General features: G+C 44.2%; 1 protein-coding gene across 1 annotated transcript in view; it reads right to left on the reverse strand.

Moving 5' to 3' along the window:
* Positions 1–2,811: 2,811 nt before the first annotated feature.
* LOC139439087 (contactin-associated protein-like 3B) overlaps positions 2,812–26,612 on the reverse strand; it is a 122,171-nt gene continuing 98,370 nt past the window's right edge. The window contains 5 exon segments of the mRNA XM_071215561.1: positions 2,812–2,907; positions 3,705–3,838; positions 4,076–4,099; positions 5,413–5,616; positions 23,821–24,039. Of these exon segments, the coding sequence (XP_071071662.1) occupies positions 2,812–2,907; positions 3,705–3,838; positions 4,076–4,099; positions 5,413–5,616; positions 23,821–24,039 (677 nt within the window).

Here is a 26,612-nt window from a genome sequence, read left to right on the forward strand (position 1 = left end):
GCTCCATTCACAGAATTCTTCTCTTCAACCTTCAGCAGCCTTGCCCAGGGCCGAGCACATGGACTGCTCTAAAACTGTCCATTACTTCCTTGTTCGGGCAGCAGAGAATAACCACCAGCTGGGGCCAAGTCTGCCCCATAACGGAGCTGCCCCCGTGGGATCTAGGTCCCTGATGGCCCCTCGCTGGGGGGATTTTGTGGTTTTGTCAGTTTAGGATTTTTGAACAATCTCATGGCTCCTATGTGATGCCATAGATTTAAAAATGGAATAAAACATGTGCTAACAGTAGGGCCATGCTGGATCTCCATCAGCGCTGGAGGAGCACATCCAGAGCCAGAGCTGCGCATTCTCCAGCTTCCAACCCCCTCCCCACCCAGAGCGCCCCCAGACACCACCTCACCCCTGCGCCTGGCCCAGCGGATCCGAAACCAGCTGCACCTGCAGTCCCCCAGGTGAGGCAGCTGCTTCCTCCCTCTACTTCAGGGAGGGCCAGGTGGTCTCCATCCCACCCCCACTGAAGGAAAACCCCGTCGTCTCAGCGTACAAAATTCACCCAGATCTTGCTGCCTCCCTGGCCCTCGCCTGGGTACTGTGACAGCCTCCGACTACACCCCCTTCTCCCCGTCCCCCACATCCCAACACCGAGCCAGGCTCGGCTTCCTTGACGAGGATGGTCAGACTGTGATGTTCCGGGGCCCCACGGTCCCCATGAGCAGAAGCTGACCCTTGACGGTCCCCAGTGCCTGCAGGTCCAGGGGACCTGTGCCCCCCCATGCCCCCTCCCCCTGTGTCTCTTCCTGCTCTGTGCCCATCTCCTCTGTCCCCCCTCCTCTGTGCCCCCTCCTTCCTCTGTGCCCCCTCCTTCCTCTATGCCCCCTCCCTTCTCTGTGCCCCCCTCCCTCCTCCATGTCCCTCTCTCTTCTGTTCCCACTCTCACTCCTCTGGGTCCCCTCCCTCCTCTGTATCCCCCCTCCTTCCTCTGTGCCCCTCTTCCTCCTCTGTGCCCTCCCTCCTCTGTGCCTGCTCTCCCCACCTGTGCCCACTCTCCCTCCTCTGTGCCCCCTCCCTCCTCTATGCCCCTCTCCCTCCTGTGTCCCCTTTCCCTCCTCCATACCCCCTTCTCTGTCTCCCCCTCCCTCCTCTGTATCAACTCTCCCTCCTCCATGTCCCTCTCTCTCTTCTGTGTCCCCTCTCCTTCCTTTGTGCTCCTCTCCCACCTCTGTGCCCACTCTCCCCACCTGTGCCCAGCTGCTCTCCGGTCACACTGGGGTCCAGGCCAAGCGCTGGCCTGAGGAGGGCCCTGCCTGCCTCCCAGGCATCTTTTCTCCTCTCCCTTCTCAGGGAGGCCACCCCATCCTGCATCCTGCGTAGTGGCCTGTGCTCCCTCATGTTCACCTGCACATCCACCAGGGGACCCCACTGGGGTGTAAGCTGCGTGGTCACAGGTGCTTCATCTGGGCTGTTTCCCGAGGGGCCCTGCCTGGGTCATTGGCACGTATTGGGCAATTGATCAATACTTGTTCAATTATGAACACGAAACACAACAAATATGCTGCTCTTGTGGCTGCCGTTGCTATTGCCGTTTCTTTGATGGAACCTCCAGCTGTTGTTTCCATAAGTAAAACTTGAAAATCTCAGGACAAGCATAAATGCAAACTGATTCTCTGTTGCTAAGTTGTAGGGCCTGGACTTTTAATCAACCTTGAAGCATCTTTCCAAAGAGAATCATTTTAAATGAATGTTGTTGTGGCTTACGTATTTATCCTGAAGGCAAGCAATGATGGTGCTCCCTTCACAAAGCAGATGTGCAGGCCTCTGTGTAATGCTATTTGGCCCACTTTAGATTTTCAGTGAAGCTTGCCATGTACAAGCACTGCTTCTCATGTATTTTTTTCTATCCAATAAGCAACATGGTAAATAATTACAATTCATAACTTTTTTTTCCTATCAAAGACTAGGAATGCATAATTTTAATGCCCAACACAGTGTTCGAAAATCCATTCACATTAATAGACTTAAAATATAACTACCATCCTATTCAATGGTTCATATTTGACCAACCACCCATCCATCTACTTGCACAGAATTCTGAGTCTGAGGAACACTATGAAGGACCAAAAAGTAAATGAAAATCTTTTATAATCCAATTGATTATTGTCAGATTAGTGTCAAATACTGGATTATTATTATGAAACAAACTTCAAGAGCATTCTCCCTAAAGTGATCTATAGATACGCATGACGTATATAGTTCACTCATAACCAAAAAGCAAACCCTGTAAGAAGTGGCCCCCTTTCCATGTTAGTACCTGGAGACCCGGCAGCGTGAGGCAGGTTTGCTCCTTGGATGGCATGAGTGCCCTTATGCTCAGGCGTCCTGGGCCCTGGGGCATCCCACATGGACATGGCCCAGACCCGACCACGGCTCAGCAGGACCTGCCACAGCCCAGGGCACAGTCGACAGCAGCAAGACAGCCAGTGCACTTTTAAAACTGCCCTTTCCTCCAGGAAGGTTGTGGACCAGCTGCGTTTAATCCACACTCTGTGGCTCAGGTGTGCATTGAGGGGTGACACAAGCACTGCGGTTCACTGTGCTCGGCTGCTGAAGGAGGGGTGTGGAATTGCTGGAAGGGGGTGCATGCATGCAGCCTGTGGGAGGCCTTTTCTCCTGAGTTTATGGGATTGGCACTAACGGTGTGATGGATGTAAAATGAGGAAGGTGTTCTGGTGCGCGTGGGGTGCCGTGGCGGTCCTGAGGGGGTGAGGAGAGGGGCAGTTGTTTGATTTCTTACCGTTGTTCAAGGCTCTGCATCTACTTGCCTGAAAGCTCACCCAGCACCAGGGACTTGAGGGCCTTGAACTCTGTGCCCGACAGCAGACTCGCTGGTCTCCTTGGCTCCTGGTCCACCTGCCACGTGAGAAGCAGATGCCAATGCGGGCGCCGTTCACCAGCAACGTGGCAGGAAGCAAAGGCAGACAACAAGGCAGAGAGATTCTGAAGACCTGGCAGTGCCACCACACGACCGAGGAACCTCGTTTAAGGAGCTCATATTTCCACAGCAGGAACATAGTTCATGGGCGCTCCTAGGTTGTCTTAGATAGTTTGCCCCACGTCTGCTTCCTTACTCTGACACATTTTTCTTCATAGCCCCTATTACTTCCTGGATGATATAAATTATCTATAATTGGTACAACCCACCCAAAGATGTAAATAGGATTTTCAATTCCAAAGTGTTTAGGTTTATCTAAAAATAATACATGAAACATGAAGCCAAGGACTGTTTTTCCCATATAGAGAGCAAGTATGACAATATTTTTCCTCAAAATCACTGACAGTGATTTCACTTACCCTTCAATACCTCAGCTGTATTTGGTTAGTTATGCAAATTTTAATTTAGATTCCTGTTGCAGAATCCTTTTAAAGATTCTAGCAGTAACACCCCATGGTAAACTAGACAACATTTCCCTAACAAATAGAAACAGATGAAGAAAAGTTTAGCAGTCAAATATTTATAGTATATGGGGCAGATTCCCTTTATGAAACAAGCAAAGAATCTGGATTATATTTGATTTCCTGTCCATGACACAAGAGAAAATAGCACTGAAAGGAGCCTGTTCTATTATGCTTCATGGTAAAAATGTTACTTTAGATCATACATCCTGGGGAACTATATTTTCATATTATTTGGTCAAACATGAAATTACCTCAACAAAGACCAGCGCTTCTTCTCTACTGATCTTCACATGATGAAGATGCCCATCAGCCATGTTTTTGAAATTAAAGTTAAAAATATCAGGATCTTGATGTGTATTTAGCTTGTACCTAACCTGCAAACTCCCTAAAATAGAAAAATAACAATTTTCAATAAAATGCATTTAAAACTGCTTTTGCATACAATTTTATTGTTATTTATTTGTTTCTAGGGATGGCATTTTGCAGTTTAAATCTATTCAACACTTTTCTCTTGGGTGCACTATCATATCCTGAATCATTATCTTCCCTGAAGCAATTAATTGTTCTTTAGTTTTGCTCCTGCCAGTCTCCAAGCCTAATCATGCTATTTTGGGGTCAAGACCAATGTTATTGAAAATAAGCACCTCTTCCCTACAACTCTTAATTTTCTAAAAGAAAATACATAAATTAAGCACATAGTTGATTGTAAATTCCACCCACTCCTGCAGAAAGAACATTGTACTAAGAAATTCTGGAGCTTTGAGCAATGCTGAAGCTACTTCCCGTTCCTGTAGTCTTGTTTTCCTTGAGTGTACTTCTGAAATTTTGAAAGGTGAATAATTGAGGAATTCCACACAGCATGCCTATGAAGAGTGGAGCTGCTACATGGCTGTCAAAGGCCTGTGGCAGGTACTCCCTGTTGGTGAAGCCTTGGACCTGAACTCTGACCAGTGGGAAACGAATGCACCTCTAAAATGGATTCTTCTTGTTCATCCACAAGCTAGGAGGCCAAGTACTGTGCTTGCCACAGTAATGTCCAATATATCAATGAAATTCTCCTACTGCTTAAGCAGTTTACATCCCAAAATCTATACCTAAGCTTAAATATCCCTATAGAGGTTAGGATTCCTAGGTAGATTTTGATGTGAATGGGCAAGGCCATATCTGGAATTCTGGCCACACGTTGACAGTCCATTCACACTCCAGAGGTCGTATTGCTGGAATCTGCATCCCTCACCAGGCAGTGGGAAGTGGGATACAGTAAGGAGCCTTTGGGCTAGGATTTAGGAGTTCTGCACGTTAGCGTGTCCTGACTTGGCTTTAGCAAACATTCGCCTCAAGCCCCCAATTGTCTGATGGCCTGTACTAAAATCCTATTACCAGATACTAAATAGGTGTCTTGGCTTTCTATTTAAAGGTTTAAGGCCTCATTTCACTGCCATGGAAAGAGGAGCTGGCTGTGCAGTTAGCTGCAATTCACTTTTCCTCTTGAGATGGATACAGCATGATTTAGTTCAGTAGGGAAAACAGTTCATTTGGTGTGCAAGGACAGCTATTTTTACCTCACTTTACTGTGTTAGCATCCACCTCAATTCTTCCCCCCTTGTCTGGAAGGGGGAGGAAATGTTTTCCACATGTAACTGATACCTTATACTTCTAATGAAGAGCTTCCAGGGATAACAAAAATTCTGTTTACAAGAAACATGCAAATTTATCAAAAATATTATAGCAGAAAGGATCTTCATATAATTACTTAAATGAAACATTTTGTCATAATATTTTTATAATCCTGGAAAAATAAAACAGATACAACCAAAATTACACTAAGTGAGCATGCATTTTCTCCTTGTTTGTAGTTTGAGAGGCTTAAACACTAAAAACCTCATATTACTACAATTCTAATGATAAAATTTACTTTTCTAACATAAAATGATACTCACCATTTTTGGCAAGGATGACTGAGGTATTCCTTGTAGAAGGAGGCCACATAAAGCAGCATGCTCGGGGTCTGCACGGTACGGAAGCTGAAAGTGAGCCTCTCCCTGGCTAGGGTCGTGTCCCCATAGGGTGTGGTGGTGTGGGAACTGGAGTTGGTATTTAAGGAATAATATTCTTGAAAATTGTAAGTCACAGAGGAGCCAGTTCCAAAATATGCAGAAATCTCTGAAATAATATTTTTATATTAAAAGGATTAGGGGTCTCTATTAAGTATGTCTGTAGACATTTAGATTAAATTTCAGGAAATTTTAATCACTAAGAGCAGAGAATATTATAACCAATATCTATACCTCTCAAAATGAAAAACACAGTTAGTAAATGGAAACACCAGGATAATTCTCAAAATATCTTAAAGCTATAAATGTCTGTTCTTCAGTATAATGTCATAATTCAAAGCTCAATATGTGCTCTATTGGTTGGAGGCAATAACCTAACGACCTGGCTGTCACAGGCTTCGTCTTCTACTTCGGTTCTTCAAATCCCTCCATCGTAGTCTGTGGCGGGAGCATCTGCCGTCCTCCCCAGGAGCAGGAATGGTCAGAGGTCAGGGGTCTCCCTCCCCACTGCAGAGCAACACCCAGTACTCTCATTCCTTGTTTATTTTACTGCCCACTGGAAATGGAATGCTGAGCTGACCGCGCCACATAATCTGGTCGTCGTCTCCCAGCAGGGGCCCAGGAGGCTGACCCTGCTTCCCTAAACAGTTTGAGTGTCCTTGTAGCCCAAACAAGAGGAATTCTCGTGTGTATGCACACGTGTGTGCGCGGGGGGCGGTGAGAGCCGCTGGGCTGCGTAATCCCTGGACCCGCATATCCCCGTTGCACAGAAGGTCCGCATGCCGCTGCACCCTACAAACCCACTCTCAGAACAGAGGGCTGTTTCCTCTTCACCCACGGCACGATTTTGGCTTCTAACATAAGAAAAATAAAACTCCTTAATTTTGATGGATTTCAATTCATTATTTTATGATTTATATTTTTGTGTTCTAATACCTTTGTCTTTCTAAGGTGACAAAGGTATTTCTCCTATATTTTCTACTAGAATTTCTATCATTTTAGTTTTAGTATGTATGCCTATTATCCATTTCAATGTAATATTTGTACATGGTATGAGTAAATTGTCAAGTTATAAACATTTTTTCCACTTGGATGTCCAGGTATTCCAGAACCAGTTGCTAAAAAGACTTTCTTTTCCCCCTTGAATGGTCTTAGCACCTTTGCAGAAAGCCAGTTGACCGTAGATGTAGGAGTCCATCTATGTCTCATTACTCTTTTCCATTGCTAACTTACTTTTTATATAAAATTTGCTTTGGGAATACAAGGTCCTCATATGTTTCTCAATAAAATTTAGAATTAGCTTGCCAATTTCTACTAAAAGTTTAAAATTCACTAAGATTTTAATGGCGTTTATTGAATCTATAGATCAATATTGGAAGAACTGATAGAGTAACAGTAAGAATCTTCCAGTTCACGAATATGATATATTCCTACATTTACTTAGATGTTAATTTTTTCAGATTTAATTTAGATATCTTACATATATTTTTCTCAATTTATCTGTGAACAGTTTGCATTTTCAGATTTGGTTGTAAATAGAATTGTATTTTAATTGTTTTCTATTCATATGTAACTAGCATATAGAAAGTCTATTGATTTTTGTATATTGACCCTACTAAGTTCTTTCATTACTTCTAGTAAGTTTTTATAAATTATAAGGATTTTCCCTATAGGTGATCACATCTTCTGTGACTAAAGAGAGTTTTATTTTTTTCTTCATTTGCATAAGGGAAGTAAACTCTCTCTTGCCTTATTCCACTGGATAAGATCGCTAGCAGGGTGAAAAGAAACGGTGGGACAGGACATTGGTCTTGTTCCCAGTTAAGAGGGAAAGCATCCAAGCACCCAATCTCTCACCATCAATACAGTGGTCGATGTGCTTTACCGGGTTGAAGAAGACACCTTACATTCCCAGTTTTCATACTGAATATTGTCAAATTCATTTTCCCGATAAACTGAGAGGATTATTTTTTTCTCTTTTATACTGTTAATATAGTGAATTTCATGGAAATATTTTATAAAATTAGATTGATATTGTAGTTCCATTTTCATGATTTATTTTTTTTTCTAATTGTTGAATTTAATTTGCTAACAGTTTGTTAACTATTTGGGGGTCAGTAGTCATGAGATATAGTCCTGTGATTTTTTGTTTGCTTGTTTCTTGTAAGGTCTTTGTTATATTTGGGCATCAGAGCAAAAGCAGATTCATATAATGCATTAGAAAGCAGGCTCCCCTCATCTCTATTCTTAAGTAGCTAGTGTAGGGCTAATTTTTTTTTTCTTAGATGTGTTATAGAAATCATCAGTGAAGCCATTTGAACCTGGGGTTTTCATGGTGGAAATGTTTTAATTAGAAATTTAACTTTTTAATTAACAGTTATTGAAATTTGCATTCATTTTTTGTCAGTTTTCGTAATTTGCATTTTTCAAGCAATATGTCCATGTCATCTAAATTGTAAACTTTATTGTCATATCCTGTTCATAAAGGTACTTTGTTGTTATTTTGATGTTTGTAGCACCTGCTTTGGAGTCACATCTTTTATTCCTGATATTTGTAATTTGTGTCCTCCATCTTTTTAACTTGAGAGTTTTTAGATTTATGAATTTTATTGATATCTTCCCTGACCAGCTTTTAATTACATTGATTTTCTCCTTTGTTTTCTATTTCAATTATTTCTGCTCTTATCTTTTATAATTTATTTTATTTTACTTTCTTTGAGTTTTATTTTGTTATTCTTTTCTTGGTTTCAAAATTAGAAGCTTGTATCATTGATTTTACACCTTTATCCTTTTCTAATAACGGAATTTAAAGTCCTAATTTCCCGGTAAATACTGCAATAGCATTACCACTCCAGTTTTGATATGGTGTGTTTTTCATTATCATTCAATTAAAATTCTTTCTAGTTTTACTTATGAGTTCTTCTTTAACACATGGATTGCTTAGAAGTGAATTATCTAACTACTGATATTGTCCATTAAGACTCTGAGCCTCTCAACTCATGCATTTTCTCCAGTCTTTTCAAGGCTTCACCCTGGGTCAGTTATATTTGCTCTGTCTTCATGCACACTGACTCTCAGTTATTGTTTTTATAGGTATAATTTTAAATTTCCCTAGTTGTATTTTTCAGCCCTAGAATTTCTATTTCTCTGAACATTATTTCCTTTGACAGAGCATCTGAACGTGACTCCACATCTTTGCTTAAACCTCAAATGGATCTGCTCAGAGTCAGTTCCTCTTTGACGGTATTTATATTCCTGAATGAGGACCACGTACCCTGATTTTTCACAGAGTGTGGTGCTTTCTATTGAGAAATGGACATTGTCGATACCTCATTGCAAATTCAGTTAATTCTGTTGGTTCTCCTCCTTGTCCTCGTGTTTGCTCCAGTGGGCAGTGGAAATGCCGGTTTCTGTGCTGGGGCCTGGCCCTCGGGGTCCTCCCGGGCTTGGAGAACTCGGGGTTCAGCAAAGGATTAGGGCAGAAACCACGCTCCACTGGCACGTCCACCCTGGGGTTCTTGGCACTAAAGGGCCACACCTGAACACAGAGCTGTCTGGGCTCTCGGCGCCACCCTCTGCACCCCTGGCCCAAGGGCTCAGTGGCCGAGCCTCTGACCACACTGTCGTGTCCACCAATGCCTGGCTCTGCAGATCTCTCATGCAGCTCAGTTCGAAGAGGACATGGCGATCTGGCTCTTTTCACTGCTTTCCCACAGTTTCTACTTTGGGTTCCAGTTCTGTTTATTGTCATTTGTGGGGAAGGGGTGGGTTTATATGGCCACATCATTCTGCCATTACCAGAACCTTCCTTGGCACAGTTGGATTTCACCTGTACAGGTGAAAAGTGTCTTGGAATGGTGACAGAAAACCATCATTTGCCATCACAGCCTTACCATCAAGTATAGTTTTTATGATCACATTCTTACCACTTCTCAGCAGTTAATTCCTGTTAAGTGTTTTGAAAGTCAAGCGCTGATCAATCCATACCTAATTTTGTACTACAAAGAGCAGCGGACTTTAGTGGCAAAATAGTACAGCCCGAAGACTCCCAAATGCAGGTGCTGAAGTTTGCTTTGTTGATGCTGTTTCTCTGAGCATCTATGAAGCTCGTAAGTACATCCTTAGAAGTCTGATCCCACAGTCGCCCCCTCTGCCTTTTCAAAGCATCGCTGTGACTTCTCAGAATGAGAGAGAAGGAAAGATATTCTACCATTTAACTCTCACCAAAGATCACTGACAATTCTGCATATAAAGGTTTTTGAAGGTCTCTGTTTTAGTCTGACTCAATGTTTAATGGAAAATTTATTAATTTTATACCATTGAGAACACATTTTGGAAAATTCTTCTTTACTACTAGAGGCTATTACTTTAGATAATAAAGACAACTAATGTAATATCAAAAGAGACAAAGGCCTTAGGGCAGCTTCACAGAGCAAGGGGCCATGTCCCTCCAGATACCAGAGGGGCGGCTTTGGCTTGCACAGACTCCAGCGCTTCCTAATAAGATTAAATCCATCCTAAAAGGGATTTAGGAGCCGAAGTGCTGCATCAAAGAGACACTGAGTCCCACTCCATGTTTCCAGACAAGCTGGGCCAGCTGTGGCTACAGGGTTCCTGCACTCAGGCCCCACGCCTTCACCTCCCCTGCCGTCACCTTCCCCTGCACTCAGGCCCCACACTCCCCTCCCCTGCCCTCCCCTCCCTACCCTCACCTCTCCTGCCCTCACCTCCCCCTGCTCCCCTCCCCCCTCCCCTCTACTCCCTCTCCTCCACTTACCTCCCCTGCCCTCACACCCCCACCCTCACCTCCCCTCCATGCCCCTCCCCCTCCTCTCCCTCTCCCCTCCCCCACCCACCCCCTCCCCTCCTTCCTCCCCTCCACTTACCTTCCCCACCCTCACCTCCCCCTGCTCCCCTCCCCCCTCCCCTCTACTCCCTCTCCTCCACTTACCTCCCCTGCCCTCATACCCCCACCCTCACCTCCCCTCCATGCCCCTCCCCCTCCTCTCCCTCTCCCCTCCCCCACCCACCCCCCTCCCCTCCTTCCTCCCCTCCATGCCCCTCCCCCTCCTCTCCCTCTCCCCTCCCCCACCCACCCCCTCCCCTCCTTCATCCCCTCCACTCCCCTCCCCCTCCTCTCCCTCTTTCCTCCCCCACCCTCCCCCTTCCCCTCCTTCCTCCCTCCACTCACCTTCCCCACCCTCACCTCCACCCACCCTCTCCTCCCCTACTCCCCTCCCCCACAATCCCCTCACACACCCCCACTCTGCCCTCCCCTGCACTCACCATCTGCGCAGAAGGGCCCTGCATAGGTCGACAGGTCACAGTCCCAGAGAAACCCGAGGCGCCTCTCGCGGCATCGCCCCCCATGGCAGCACAAGTGTCCGTAGGTGCTGCAGTGACCTGGACAGCCGGGCTCCACCCCCAGGGTGAGTTGGGCGCCCTCCTCGAGGTCCAGCGCCCGCCCGTTCAGCTGCAGGTAGCTGGCCAAGCTGCCTGCGCAGGGCAAAGGAGGTCAGCGAGCAGAGGGGCTTGTGGAAACTGGCACGAGCCTCGGGGACAGGCACTTTTGGACACATAAACCTGGACATTTTCAGGAAATGTTCAAGAACTCTAACCATTAATTCAGTTGTGTATTTTTACGTTGAGTTTGGTTAATGCTTATTCTAAACAGATTTCTTCTCAAATGAGGAAATTAATTTTTAAGTTAGTCACATTAGAATGATGTAAACAATTTAATAAAATGCCAATAATGTGATAACTGTACTCTGATGTGCTGTGATGGTGCCTTGGCTTGCCCTCCATTTACCTACTGGAGATGCTTCCAGGTAAGATGCAGGAGCCCAGGCACGGAGCTCTGGGGCTGAGGACGGAGGGGATGAGAATGGGGAGGGGGCTGAGCCCACGAGCCCAGGAGACCTGCCCAGGGCCCCACTCAAGTCCTGCGCTCAGGACTGACCAGCACATACACGGGAGGAAAATCCGGAGGCCAGGACAGAACCACTGACAAGGATTGGAGGGAACAGTTCTGGGTGCACACAGGATGGGGGAAACTGCCTCTCCCTGGAAGCCCACAGGACTAACCACATAATACATGGGGCATCAGGTATAGAACAAAAAGAGGTTCTGCTACAATCCTAAATTAATTGCTTCTTAGTTCTCACCTGAAAAAGCTTAAAAACAAGCCCCCCCCAAACTGTTTGAAAGTAACTTAGTTTCATTCTATAGAATGTTCACGAATATTTAAAGGAATACAAAAATATTCAGCACTAGACAAGTGAAAATTGATAAGTTCTAGTATCCAATGAAATTGAAAACAAACAAAAAAAAAATTACCAAGCCTGCAAAGAAGCAGGAGAATAGACTATCTTGAGGAGTGAATGCAATCAACTGAAACTTATCACAGATGGGGATATTAAGGCAGTTATGACTATTTCATTTTTTCAAGAAGCTAGAGAAAAGACTGAACATTTTATGTAGACACATAGACAAAATTACAAAGTACAAATCAAACTTGGAGAAGAAAAATTAAAATTTTGATAAAGAAAATGCACTAAATAGGATGTGGAGAAGATTAGGTATTACAGAAGAAAAGCTTTGTGAACTTGAATACTTGTTAACTAATCAAAATGAATCACAGATGAAAAGTACTGAAAAATAACATGAATGGAGTATCTATGAGCTATGGGACAATTTTAACAGCCCAAAATGCATTAATGTGAGCTCCTGAAAGGGGAGGACTGGGAACAGAAAAGTTATCTTAGCAGAAAAATTCCCAAATATGATTAAAATTATAGACCTATCATCTATGAAACTCAATATTAAGCCCAGTATTAGTCAGGGTTCTCTAGGGAAACAATCAACAAGGGATATCTGTTGATAGTAAGAGATTTATCAGAGTATCTCACGTGACCGTGGGGATGCACAAGTCCAGGTTCCGCAGGCAGACTGCAACCAGGAGCTCTGATGAAAGTCCAAAGAAGATTTGGGTGATGAGTTCTGGGAGATGCTGGCTGTCCAAAGACGAGCTGGGAAATTCTCTCTCAATGCTGGAATCACTTCCCCTTTTAAGGGATTCAGCTGATTGGACTAAGCATCACTCACTGCTGATGTAATCTCCCTGACTGATGTAATTATAACCAGCTATTTAGGATATACCACTGCAGTAAAGTCAATTGTGACTAAAGTCCATAAATGCCCTTGTAGTACAGTTAGCTGAATGTTTGCCTGAACAAACAACTGGGCACAATTACCTGACTGAGTTGACACAATAGCCTAACCATCACAAGCCCTATCTCAAGAAACAAAAAATAGACAGAAGCAAGTCATTTAAAAATTTCTTAAAAGTATAAATAAATAACAAATATTTAAAACATCCAGAGAAAAAAGATACATTACACACACAGGAACAGAGAGAAGGCTGAGAGGAGATTTCTTGTCAGAAACAATGCCAGCCAGAAGAGGTGGAGCAGGGGCTGTACCAGGTTAAAAGATAAAAACACTGCCAACAGAGAAGGGGTAAGATGGCAGCTGGGTAAGGAGCTCCAGGAGTCACCTCATGCTACACAGCAGTTAGTAATCACCCAGAGCTATCTGAAGCACCTGTTGGGGCCTCCAGGAGTCCAGAAGAGCATCCTGCAACATTCTTGAAAGAATGGAAGATCCTTAAAAGAATCTGCAGTAAAGATTCATGAGTAGAACACTCCACACCATCCTCCACTGGTGGCACAAGATGCCTCAGAAATATTCTGTGGTAGAATTGGAAGCTCCATTTCTGAAAAATGAGGCAGGAAGAGATGGCTGGGCACTGACTTCAACTACTGATTAGTAAATTCAGTGGGCTAAAGTATAATCCTAGGAACAGCTAAAGTTTGAGCCTATCCAAGTCAGAAAGAGGCTGGTAGCCGCCATTTTGATTCTGCCCTTAGCATGAGGGGAAGAAGGGCTGATTGAAAATCACAGTGACAGTAGGGGCCAGCTTCTTTCCACTGAGATCAGACTATGGCTCTGGCCTAGGTCCCAGGCCCATGTCCTGCATGGTGGACAAAGGGTGGGGTACATGCTGCAGCCTCTCCAGGTAACTGCAGGATCTTTTGGCCAGCACAGACTGAACAGTTGGACACCTGTAGATCCTTTCCCATATCCCAGTAGGATGGGAGAGGAGCTGTGTTTCCTCTGCCTCTCTTAGCAATTGCAGGTACTTTCAGCCTGCACAAACTGGTTTATTGAGCACCTTCAATTCCATCTCCACCCCTTTATCCCATAGGATAGGAGGGGGCTGATGCTTCCTCAGCCCCTCAGGGCAACTTCAGGTTCTCTTGGCCTGCATGAACTTGACAGTTGGATACCTGTGGCTCTACCCCACCCCAGATAGGACAAGAGAGGGACTGTGTTTCCCCAGCTTCTCTGGGTAACCACAGGTGCTTTCAGTCAACACAGACTAAATAGTTAGATACCTGTAGCTCCATCTTCACCCACAAATAGGACATCAGGGAGCTGGGTTTCTTCAGCCTTTCCAGGAAATGGCAGGCACCTTCGACCTGCATAGACTGAACTGCTGGGCACCTGTGGATCTGCCCCCATCCCCTAATAGGATAGGAGTGGGTTGGTGTTACCTGAGCCTCTCCACAAAGGCAGGTAATTTTGGCCTACAGGGACTGATCTGCCGAGTGCCTGTGGTTCCATCCCCACCCCCTAAAGGGCAGAAGGAACAGTACTCTCTCATCCACTCAGGACAACTACAGGCATATTTGGTTCACATGGAATCGATTGTTGGCCATTCCAGAGGGTCCATCCCCACCCCCAGGAGGGGAAGGAGAAGGTGCTAGATCGGTTTACCAGGGCAACTATTTTAGCCCCACACAGCTTAGTTTGCTGTCCACACCTGCAGCTCCATCCATATCCCAGGTAGGGGAGGAAGGGGGTATGAAGCTTCATGAGTCTATCTGGGCAACCACAGGCAGTCTTGTCCTACACAGCTTTGATTAATACACATGGCTGCAGCTCTTTCCCTACCCCAGGAAGAGGAGAAAAGTGAGAGAAACTTCATCAGTTTCTGGGGCAATGTGAGCAGCTCCAGTCTCCACAGCTTACAGCATCAACTACATCCTCGGCTCCTAACACAACCAGCAAGGGAAAAGGCAAGAATGTCCTAAACTAAAGAGAGAAACTGTACCCAGAATAAATATATCTAGTAAGCCAGATGCCAAGGCACCAACAAAAAAATTACAATCCATACCAAGAAACAGGAAGCTACGGCCCAAGTAAAGGAACAAGATAAGCCTCCAGGTAACACAAAGGAGTTGAGACAACCCCAATCACAGATGTTCAAACAAATCTCCTTAATAAATTCAGTGAGATGGCTAAAGTGATTAAGGATATTAAGAAGACACTGGGTGAGCATTAAGAAGAATTTAAAAGCAGACATAGAAAAATAGCAGACCTTATGGGAATAAAAGTTGCAATAAATGAAATTAAAAATACACTGGAGGCATATAACAGCAGATTTGAGGAGGTAGAAGGAAGGATCAGTGAGCTTGAAGACATGGCCTCCAAAACATACAAAAGAACAGATGAAGAAAAGAATGGAAAATCTAAACAGGGTCTCAGGGAACTAAATAACAGCAAGAGACATGGAAACATACATGTCATGGGAGTCCCAGAAGGAGAAGAGAAGGAAAAGGGGACAGAAGAATATTTGAAGAAATAATGGTAGAAAGTTTCCCAACCCTATTGAAGAACATAGATATCCATGTCCAAAAGCACAACATACTCCCATCCAAATAAATCTGAATAGACTAACTCTGAGACACATACTAATCAGAATGTCAAATGACAGAAACAAAGAGAATTTCAAGAGTAGCGAAAGAAAAGCAATGCATAACAGATAAGAGATACCAAATAAGATTAAATATTGATTTCTCATCAGAAACCTGGAGGCAGGAAGTCAGTGGTATGATATATTTAAGATAATGCAAGAACAAAACTACTAACCAAGAATTTTACATCCAGCAAGATCGTCTTTCAAAAATCAGGACAAGATTAGAAAATTCACAAATAAAAGAAACTGAGTGAATATTCAACAAATAGTCAAAAAAAGGAAATATGACCCCTATCTCACACCTTATATAAAAATTAACTAAAAATGACTCAAAGACCTAAATATAAAAGCTAGAATGAGAAAGCACCTAGAAGAAAATGTAGGAAAACATCTTCAGAACCTGGTGGTAAATGGTGGATTCTTAAACCTTACACTGACAGCACAAGCAATGAAAGGAAACATGGATAAATGGGACCTCCTCAAACTTAAACACTTTTGTGATTCAAAGGACTTCATCAAGAAGATGAAATGGCAACACACTCAATGGGAGAAAATATTTGGAAACCATATATTCAATAAGGGTTTAGTTTCCATTCTATATAAAGAGATCATACAACTCAACAATAAAAGATCAAGTAATCCAATTAAAAATAGGCAAAAGACTTATATAGACATTTCTTGAAAGGGGAAATACAAATGACCAAAAAGCACATGAAAAAAATTTAAATATCTCTAGCTATTAGGGATATGCAAATCAAAAGGACAATGGGCTAACATCTCACAACACATAGAATGGCCATTATTAAAAAAACAGAAAAGAATAAGTGATGGAGAGGAGAAACAGGAATACTCCATTGTTGGGACTGTAGTGTGGTGCAGCGTCTGGGGAAGACAGTTTGGCTGTCCCTCAGGAAGTTATCTACAGGGTTGTCATATGATCCAGTAATTCCTCTACTAGGAAAATATCCAGAAGAACTGAAAACTATGATATGAACAGACATCTGTACACCGATGTTCCTTGCGGCATTATTCCCAATTGCCAAAAGATGGAAACAAACCAAGTGTCTGTCATCAACGAATGGATGGATAAACAAAATGTGGTATATATATATGATCAAATACCATGCTGCAGTAAGAAGAAATGGAATTGGGACACATATGATAACATGGATGAATCTTAAGGGCATTATGCTAAGTGAAGTAAGCCAGACACAAAAGGACAAATATTGCATGGTCTTACTAATAATGAAGTAAATATGAAATAAATGCATGGCATTAAAACCTAGAGAATAGGTTATTAGGTGATAAGAGGAGGGCTGTGAAGGAGTACTGATGCTTAATGTACATACAAGTTTTAATTAACTTGACTGGAAATATGTGGAAAGGATAGAGTTGATGGTAACACATTATAGTGAGAAGCAGTTGGTTTATAAATGGGATTGTGGCTGAAAAGAATAGTCTAGGAATATAAATGTCAACTGAAAGAAAGCTTGAGACTGATCTAGTGGTTGAATAATACAGTAAACTCAGACGTGGATGAGAATTTTGGCTAATAGTACAAATTCAAGAATGTACTTCTATGAACTAGAACAGATGTATTTCCCAATTGTAGGGTGGTGAGAATTTGGAGAAGTATGGGACAAATACACTTAGTATAACCTACAGACTATAGTTAACAGCAATACTGTAATATTCTTGCATCAATGCCAAAGATATACTATGTTAATAATAGGGGGGTGTGGAAAAATATGCCGAATATATGCTATGGACCATAATTAGTGCTAATAGTCTGATGATATTATATCATAGTGTGTAACACATGTGCCACAAGGGTGTGGTGTGTTAGTGAAGGGTTGTTGTGTGGGAATTCTATACATGTGCATGATAGTTTTGTAAGTTCATAGCTTCTATAATAAAAACACATTAAAAAGAAAAAATATGCTCATAACAATTATAATTTTTAGTACAAAAATAGACTATTAGGAAAAATGTAAAGCGAAATCAGTGATTATATGAGGATATTAGGATTAGATGCAATGTGCTTTTACATTTCCTTAATATAAGGATTATGTCATGAAAAAATCCAAAAGTAATTGAAAGTGGAAAAGTATAACTGTGCAATAGAAAAGTGTGGCATAATTAAAAATATGCGTTAAAAATTATAGATTTTTAAAAAAACCTTAATTGATGTATTTATCATGTTAACCCAATAAAGAAGAAAAAACCAAATATGATGATCTGAACTGAAGCAAAATAAACCAATACATTTTTTTCTCTCAGCAATCCCATGATATAATGAACCTCCCCTAATCTGATAAAAAGTATCTTTGAAGAAAAAGAAAATTCATATGACACAAAATGATATATTGAACAGCTACATTCTAAGTTAGGGGAAAAATTATGATGTCAATTGCGCATATGTTTATTCAAAATGGTACTGGAAATCCTAGCCTGTGGAATAAGTTAAATACATAAAATGTATTGAGTTTGAAAAGAGAGAAATAAACAATTTTTGAGTCAATGATGATGTGCTTGTGTATGGAACATCCAAAGAAATCTACAAGTAATTTAATAAGACCAGAGAATTAAGATCAATATAATAAAATCCATTTTCTTTGTGTTACTATCAGTAAACAACTAGGAAATGTACAGCTACCTTTAACAATAATATCAAGCACTAAATACCTACTAATAAATTGAATCAAAGGTACCAAATCTTTACTCTGAAAATTACCCACCATTCCTGAAAACTCTTAAAGAAAAACTAAATGAATAAAGAAGAGATATATAATCTTCATGGAATGTAAGTTCAATAATTTCAAAATGAAAATTCAATATGATCCCAATCAAAATTTCAGAAGGCTTTTGGTAGAAAATGATAAACTGATTCTAAAATTGTACGGAAACTCAGAGGTATTAGGATGGCCATGAAAATCTTGAAAAAACACAGAATGGAGAAATACTCTACCAGATTTCAAGACATACCATGAAACCTCAGAAACAGCATGGCACTGGCATAAGGGTAGACAAATAGATCAATGTAGCAAAACAGGGAAGACCTACAAACACATTACACCCAACTTTCAACAAATTGCCAAAGCAGTTTATTGGCAGAAACAACTCTCTTTTCAGTTAATGGTGCTGAAAAATTAGAAATTTTTATTGAAAAATAAACCTTAACTCCTACCTCACACCTCATCTAAAAACTATTTCGAGATGGATCATAGAACTTGAAACAAATCCTAAAATATTAAACTTCTAAAAAGCTTTGTTTTCTAAAAGAAAGCATCAGAGAATATCTTCACAGACTGGGATGACAATGGCTTTTTATACCAGACACAAGAGGTACTATTCATTAAAAAAATTAATTTTTTAACCCAAAAGTTCAGTCAGTACTAATACATCTTTTCATCAAAACACATTGGTACAAAAGAGAAAGACCAGTCTCAGAGGCTGGTAAACTGCAGCGAGTTTCAGTGAATTTCCCCTCTGCACAGCCCCAGCCCCAGCCCCAGCCCCCACAGCATGGCGGGCAGCAGTGGGGTGGGCCCTGGCTCCTGGTGTGGCTTGGAAGCCAGGGCAGGGTGGCTACAGGGACCTCATCCTCCAAACCCCAGGAGTGTGTGGTCTGCTCGCTGATCTCTGTGCTGGGTCAGCTGCTTTAGATCGCTGGGGGTCAGCTCTGAGGGTGGCCACTGTTCCAGTGCCCTCAGGCAAAGTGGCTGAGGAGTCTGGGCGCATTTTCTCCTCTGGAAACTTTCCATTCCTCATTTGGGAGCAAATTAGTTTGGAAATGTCACAAATTGATGGCTCCAGCTCTCTGCAACAAAAACAAACAAACAAACAAAACTGGCAGTACCAGAGGAGTGGGGGAACTAGATTCCCAGAGTTACAACATAATACTGAAATAGCCAGTTCACAACAAAATATTACAAAGCACCCAAAGAAATGGGAAAGTGAAACTGTCACTTACCAACTCACCTTTCGGTTCCTGTCTTACTGATTTGTAGAAGTTTCTAGAAACTTTAATTCAAACGCATGCCTCTTTATGTTTATTCATAAGAAACTTGATGCCTCCCGAGAAAAGTTACTATTTCTGAAGCCAGCTTTAACCAGTTCTTGTCACAAAGTATGCTAAATATTCATTTTAGGACAAAGCATAATTGCAACTGAGCATGCTCCATTTAACCCTGCCTTTCTCAACCTGGATTGGCCCATGTCATCCTTAAGCATGCCACTCAGCCACCTTCCCCAACCTGGATGGGCCCACAGCACCTCACCCCATTCTTAGCCACTCCCTTAAGCCCGCCTTCCACAGATGGTATAAAACCCCAGACCCCATGTTGCTCACAGAGACTGATCTGAGCCTCGCCTCCAGTCTCCTTGCAGCCAAAGCAGTGCTGATGCAAAATACCAGAAATCAGTTGGCTTTTATAAAGGGTATTTATTTGGGATAGAAGCTTATATTTACCAGGTCATAAAGCATAAGTTACTTTCCTCACCAATCTCTTTTGCCATGTATTGTAGCAAGATGGCTGCCATCTGCCATGGTTCAGGCTTCCTGGGATCCTCTCTTCCCAGGGCTTGCTTCTCTTTCCTCCTTTGTACGCTTATTTCCCAGGGTTCCAACTCAAGACTCCAGCATCAAACCCCAAAATCAAAACTCTAACATCAAATCTCCAACTCTGTCCTTTACCATGCCTTTTATCTGTGAGTCCCCACCCACCAAGGGGCAGGGACTCAACACATTATTGATGTGGCCCAATCAAAGCCCTAATCATAATTTAATCACTCCCAGGTACAGACCAATCTACAAACATAACCCAATATCTATTTTTGGAATTCATGAACCATATCAAACTGCTACACCTATGAAAATAAACTCTGGAATATATGAGCCCTCCTCACAGAAGCAGCTTTGCTAAAAAGCCAGGCCCTTGACCCTGAATATTGCATTTATGAAACATTTCTATAATGATGAAACTAAATTTAATTATAATTAATGCCTAAGAGTCACCCCCTGAAGAAAAACCTCCTTGTTGCTCAATTGTATTCTTTCTCTGTCTAAGCCGATCTCTACAAATAAATTCATACCTTCCCCCCTACATGTGACTTGACTCCCAGGGATGAGCCTCCCTGGCACTATCAAATTTTGGTCAGCAATGCTTTCAGAGAAGGATCTTGATCAAAAGGGAAAATGTTAAAACAAAGTAGAGTTCCTTTGGCTAAAAGATTTGAAGTGGAGTTGGATGGTGATTCTCAGGTTTGATCTTATGTGGGTCTCGACCAGATGTCACAGGCTGCCACAGTGTGCAAATCCTCAAGCACCAAAGCTCTTGAGAAGCCTAAGGACACCCAGACACTAAAAGCCAGCCACATGGCTATGTGGAATCAACAATGGGCCCAAGTTTGTACCCAACCAGGAAACATTTTTCTATGTGTGGATAATGAGAAACTATAGTATAGGCAGGACACAGCAGTTATCTGGATTTTACTAGTTATCTACTATCTTACTACTCCTCTTCTAATCTCCTGAACCCTGATAAAAACATGCATTAGGCTTAATTTTTGCCAGTATATTTCTTACCTTGGGATTCACAACCCCATGGGGGAAAATTGCCTTTCATAAAGTAACTATGTGTAACCTCACTCTGGTCATAGAAAATTTAACAGTCTCCATGACCACAAGCATTGAATATCTTTGGGAACCCTATGAACCATTTACTTTTTCTTTTTAAGGTATCAGGGCCATGACTGAACCTAGGACCTTGTATGTGGGAAGCTGGCACTCAGCTCAACCACAGAGCTATATCAGCTTCCCTGACTTGGCTTCTTCATTTATTTGCTTGTTGTTTTTTTGTTTTGTTTTGTTTTGTTTTTTTAGGCAGCACTGGGAACTGAACTCAGGACCTCCCAAGTAAGAAGCAGATGCTCAACTGTTTGAGCCCCACACACCCACAGCCCCATTTACCTTTTAAAGGTTTTGAAGAAGGCATCTTTGACACCCAGGTTAGATTGTTCCAGTGTGTAAATAATGTATGGATAAAAGTGTACTCTACAGTATTTGAAGTTGGATATTTCAATAACCATTTCCAGCATGAACAGGCACTGGGCATAATTGCAGGTGGATTAGGATTAGAAATAGGACTACTAGTTCCTTGGGGCAGTTTGCTCTATGCAATTTAATTACAATGGTTGAGGAACTTGCCACCTCCACTGCTCCTGCACTTGAGGCCATTCACGTCTCTATTGACTCTTTGTCCAATGTTGTTGTGGACAATCAGATGGCCTTAGACTATCTTTTAGCTGAACAAGAGTATGCACTGCATCTAACACCTCATGTTGTACTTGGGCACCTACCTCCAGCCAGATTGAGTTAAATATGCAAGAACTAAATATACAATCAGGCTATCTGGCCACAGGTGGTTAATAACCCATCCACACAAACCTTCTGGGAATCAAGGTGTCTTGGCTCTCACCCATTTTAAGTTCAATAACAGAAACAGCTGTGCCTCTTATGCTCAGACCTTTGGTTCTAAACCCTGTGGTCAAATCTGTATCCCAGAGACTGTGGTCTGCTGGATTCTTCTACTCTTGGAGAACAGGGGTACCAGTCTGTGCCTCAACAGCCAAAGTGGGGAAGATGGACAGCCCAAGTCACCTCCTCAGCCCAGGACCTGTGGATGCCTCTCCATTCCTTGAATCCCAACCTAGACCCTGAACCAGCAGGGAGTACCTAGAGCCATCATTGTCCCATACATCAAGATTGAAGAATGTGCCAACAGAGAAGGGGAGATTAAAACTGCTATGGACCAACCCCCTTGAAACTGCCACTCACTAACTCACTTTTCAGATTAGTCTCTCACTTACTGGTTTGTAGAAGTTTCTAGAAATTTTCATCCAAATGCCTAGCTCTTCATGTTTATTCATAGGAGGGTTCTCGCCTTGCAAGAAAAGTTTCTGTGTCTGAAGCCAGCTCTCACCAGTTCTAGTCACCAAGCGTGCTAGACCTCCATGTTAGGACCAAGCACAATTGCAACTGAGCATGCTTCGTCTAACCCTGCCTTTCTCAAGCTGGATTGGCTCACATCATCCTTAAGCCTGCCACTCACCCACCTTTGCCAAACCAGATTGGCCTGAGGCACTTCACCCCAACCTTAGCCACTCCCTTAAGCCTGCCTTCCCTATCAGTATAAAACCCCAGCCCCAACGTTGCTCAGGGAGACTGACAAGGCTCTCCTCCAGCCTCCTTGCTGGCCGACCATGCAATGAACTCTTTTCTTGAAATCCTGGTGACTTGGTATTGGCTTCTGTGCACATCAGGCAAATGGACGCTATCAAAAGTATGTCCCATTCACAGGGAAAAAAAAGAGCTTTCCAGGAACCATCCCTAAGGAAACTCATATATTGGAACTATTAGTCAGACTTCAAATAAACCATTTTAAATATGTAAAATGGGCTAAAGGCATCCATTTACAAAGAATTAAAGGAAATTAGGGAAACACCTGAACAAAGAAAAGTGATAGAAATTATAAAAAGGAAACAAACAGGAATTTTTTAAGCTGCAAAGTACAGTAATTGAAATGAAAAACCCATTAGACAGATTCGATGGCAGATTTGAAAAGGCAGAAAAAAGAATCATCAGCAAACTTGAAGACAAGACAATTGAAATTATCCAGTGTGGGGAATGGAAAGAAAAAACAATGAAGAAAAATGATTGGAGCTGGAGGGACCTGTGGGCCAACAAGCCAACTGACACACACATCACTGGAGCCCAGAAGGATGAGAGAGAGAAGGCGGCAGAATGAGCATTTGGAGAATGATGGCCCCTGTACTCTCCATGCTGATAAAAGACATGGCCACAGGTCCAGGAAGCTCAGTGAGCTCCACGCAGGACAGACTCTTTGACTGAGGGAAACAAAGGCATGCTGTTTCCATGGTAGCAAGTTACTTTCTGACCACTGGGTCATGTTGTCCCTGGAGATGTACATGCAGGTGGCTAATCTCTCTGGGAAACATAATATTCCAGCAGAACCCAGACTTGATATCTCAAGTAACCTGGGCAACAAGATTTATGAGTGTACTTGTTTCAATAACATAATAGAACATCTTGGGCTTTAGTTACTATCTTATCCACTGTGCACTGTGTTTTCATTAATGAAGTTATGGGAATAGTTAGCTAGGATAGTTTCTGGTTCTCATGGTTGCTTGGGGTATATAAAGAAGCACCTGATATTAATAAACTTGTCTGATGATCTTGAGAAATCAATGCTCTCAGAACCCCTGATCCCAATCTCTTCTTTGTCTTTCATTCCTGATACCCTTCGGGTCCATTGACTCCGACAATGGACCGTTACATGCGAAGGCAGAGAAGGCTCTGGAGTCAGTGAGAGAAGCCCCAGGCACTGCCCCGTGGTGCACGTCCTCTGCCTCCCCTCACTCCTTTCCTCCCACGACCCTGGACTGAGGGCCTGTGAGCAGGGGGCAGCTTACCCACAGAGAGCTGGCTGTTGAGCTGTAGCAGCCGGTGCCCGTCAGTGGGCGCGGGCCACGCATGGCCAAGGCACCTGTCCACCTGCAGCGAGGCCTCCTTGGTGTTCCTCTGGGCCTGGAACTGGTGCCAGCGGCTGTCGCTGAGGGCAACGGGCACCTGCATTGTGACCTCACAGGGCGTGTTCCCCACATCAAAGGAAAAGGTCACCTCCATGGGAGCTGAAGCAGGAGAGGTGATGGAGAGAGAGACAGAGAGACCGCTTTCCAACTGTGTGGTTTTTTCATACTCTAACGCCAACATTGCAAGCAAAGACGCTGGAATAAAGCAGATGCCCGTACCTGTCGAGGAGGCCACAGGAGTCGATCTGGAGGTGGCTGAAGTTCCCGAGCACCCCCGCTGTACTGCGGTCACCCCTCGGGCTGAAGTGTGCTTTGCTCGTCTGGTGGGGGAGCAGCCGCGGCAGGCCAAGCCGCTGCCCCCATAATAGGGTGGCTGGTCGGACTCACCGCCACCCCCGAAGGGAGCTCGGCATGGGCGCAGAGTGTCCTCGGGTCTCCCCTTCTTGGCAGCCATGCTTCCGCGGCCGCCCCTCCTCCCAGGTAGCGCCGCACGATGCCTTCTTTCTCCCTGCGCAGGCGCAGGGCGGAAAAATCCAGCCCGCCCTTTTCCCCTCCCCCGACAGCAGCAACAGCCAGGCGTGGGCGGAAAAATCCAGTCTGCCCTCCACCCTAGCAACAGCGACAGCCAATCCCTAACCACCACCCCTCCCCCGTCCAGCACCGCCCACTGACCTTTCGCCGGCAACCAATCAGAACAGGGCGTGGCTTTGACCAATCAGCCTTCCCCAGCCCCTATAAAACTGTTGCCTCTCCCTCAATAAAGTGGACTTGCGTGTTTACCTTGTCTCTGCGGTAGTTCTTCTGCCGTGGGCCCTCCAGTCCTGAGAGCCCCCGACAAGGGCCTGGCCTCCCTTGTCCCCAGTTCGTCGCCTGCCTCTCCGGGCGACCCCTTCGTCGCCTGCTTCTCCGGGCGACCCCTTCGTCGCCGGCTTCGCCGGGCGACCCCTTCGTCGCCGGCTTCGCCGGGCGACCCCGTCAGCCGAACCACGCAACCCCTTGTGAGACCAATCCCTCGTCTGCTGCCGGACCGACCCCTCGTCCCAAGTGGGACCGACCCTTCGTCCCAAGCGGGACCGACCCCTCGTCCAGAGCTGGACCGAACCCTCGTCCGCAGCCAGACCCCACCTCTACCGACCGAGCAAGCCGTCGCACTGTACCAAAATCAGATCCACCTCCTGGGCATTGATGGAGATGCTTCAGAGGCAGCCCTGGAATCTAGCGGGTGGCAGCTCCCAGTCCCCCCGGGGACCCCCAGGGAGGAGGCCTGCGCATCCAGAGCAGAGGGAGGAATGATCAGTACCAGTGCACAGGTGTCCACAGGTTAGACCTCCTTTACCTTCATGAGAAGGTCGTGCTGCTTTTCATGGGGGAGGGGGTTAAGCTGAGTTGAAAGAGTATAAATGATACTGGGGTCAGGGATATAAAAAAGGTGAAGGTGCGCTAAGGTTTTAAATTCCTAAAACTGAAGTCAGTCATGATAACTTTTGAAGCACACTAGAAAAATTTAAGTCTTTTTAGCATATTAGTGAAAAAAGTAAAATGCACATGGATTTAAAATTGTAAGTGAAATAACCGATCATATTATAAGACATACGAATTGCATAAATTATGAAGTTTGGAAATGCTATGAAGCCAGAAGGTGGCTGGACACCTGGCCTTTGTCCAGACGCACCATTCAGCCTGTGCCTGAGTGTGCAAGGACACACGCGTGTGCAAGCTTGTTCAGATCAGGTCGTCTTCAAGACAGCCTTGGGAAATCAGAGGCATTTTTATTTGATTTTGTTACATGCCCCAGAAGGACATGCCCAATCCGATCCCCACCCCAGGAAAGCAGTAGGTGGGCCTCACCCGTGAGCTGTCCTCGAGGAGGGGCCTGGGCACAGGTCCCGGGGAGAGAGCCACATGGCAATGAGGCAGGGGCACTAGAAGGCAGCCAGCACCCGCCAGCAGCCACGAGGGGTACAGAGGCTCTACCTCGGCTCCACAGCAGTGGAGTGAACCTCTGCTGTCCTAAGACATGAAGCCTGTGCAGCCCAAGAACCAAGCCATTTCCTAACAAGTACTTGTATTATGAGATCTAGTCAAATGCATAATCAGCAGTTACCTTTCTGCGTTTATACCTGAGAACCACTAAGAGTAATGATGAATGGCATAACAAGTCCATGGTCCAAAAAATTCACATTGGAGAATATTCTGTTAAAAGGGAATGGGTGTTTGATGATTTCCAAGGCCCACCACTGCTCACTGACCCAAACCTCCCCCCACCAGGGCTTGTCCCTGAGACATGCCTCCTGGCCCTCCCTGGCCACCTCCTGGGCCCATCGTATGGTCATGCCTGGGACCACTGCTTCCATCGCACCCCAATCAGTTCTGGCATCACATGGAACAAACTGACTGCATCGCCCTGCACTGCACTAAGTCCTGCAAGTGGAGATTCAAGCACACATGGCAGTGTGGCAAACAGAGACCAGCACCACTGGCTGGCCGTGGCTAACAGCACACTGGGGTGGATGCAGGTGCCCACTCATTAACACTGGGTTCCTGCAGGTTCTGGCAGAGCAGCATGCAGGCATACACACACATCACCATGCAGGCACACACACACAGCACACAGGCACCTCACACATCAGCATGCAAGCACACACACACATCACAAAGGCACATGCACACAG

The sequence above is a fragment of the Dasypus novemcinctus genome, chromosome 6 (assembly GCF_030445035.2).
Source record: "Dasypus novemcinctus isolate mDasNov1 chromosome 6, mDasNov1.1.hap2, whole genome shotgun sequence".
Lineage (NCBI taxonomy): Eukaryota > Metazoa > Chordata > Mammalia > Cingulata > Dasypodidae > Dasypus > Dasypus novemcinctus.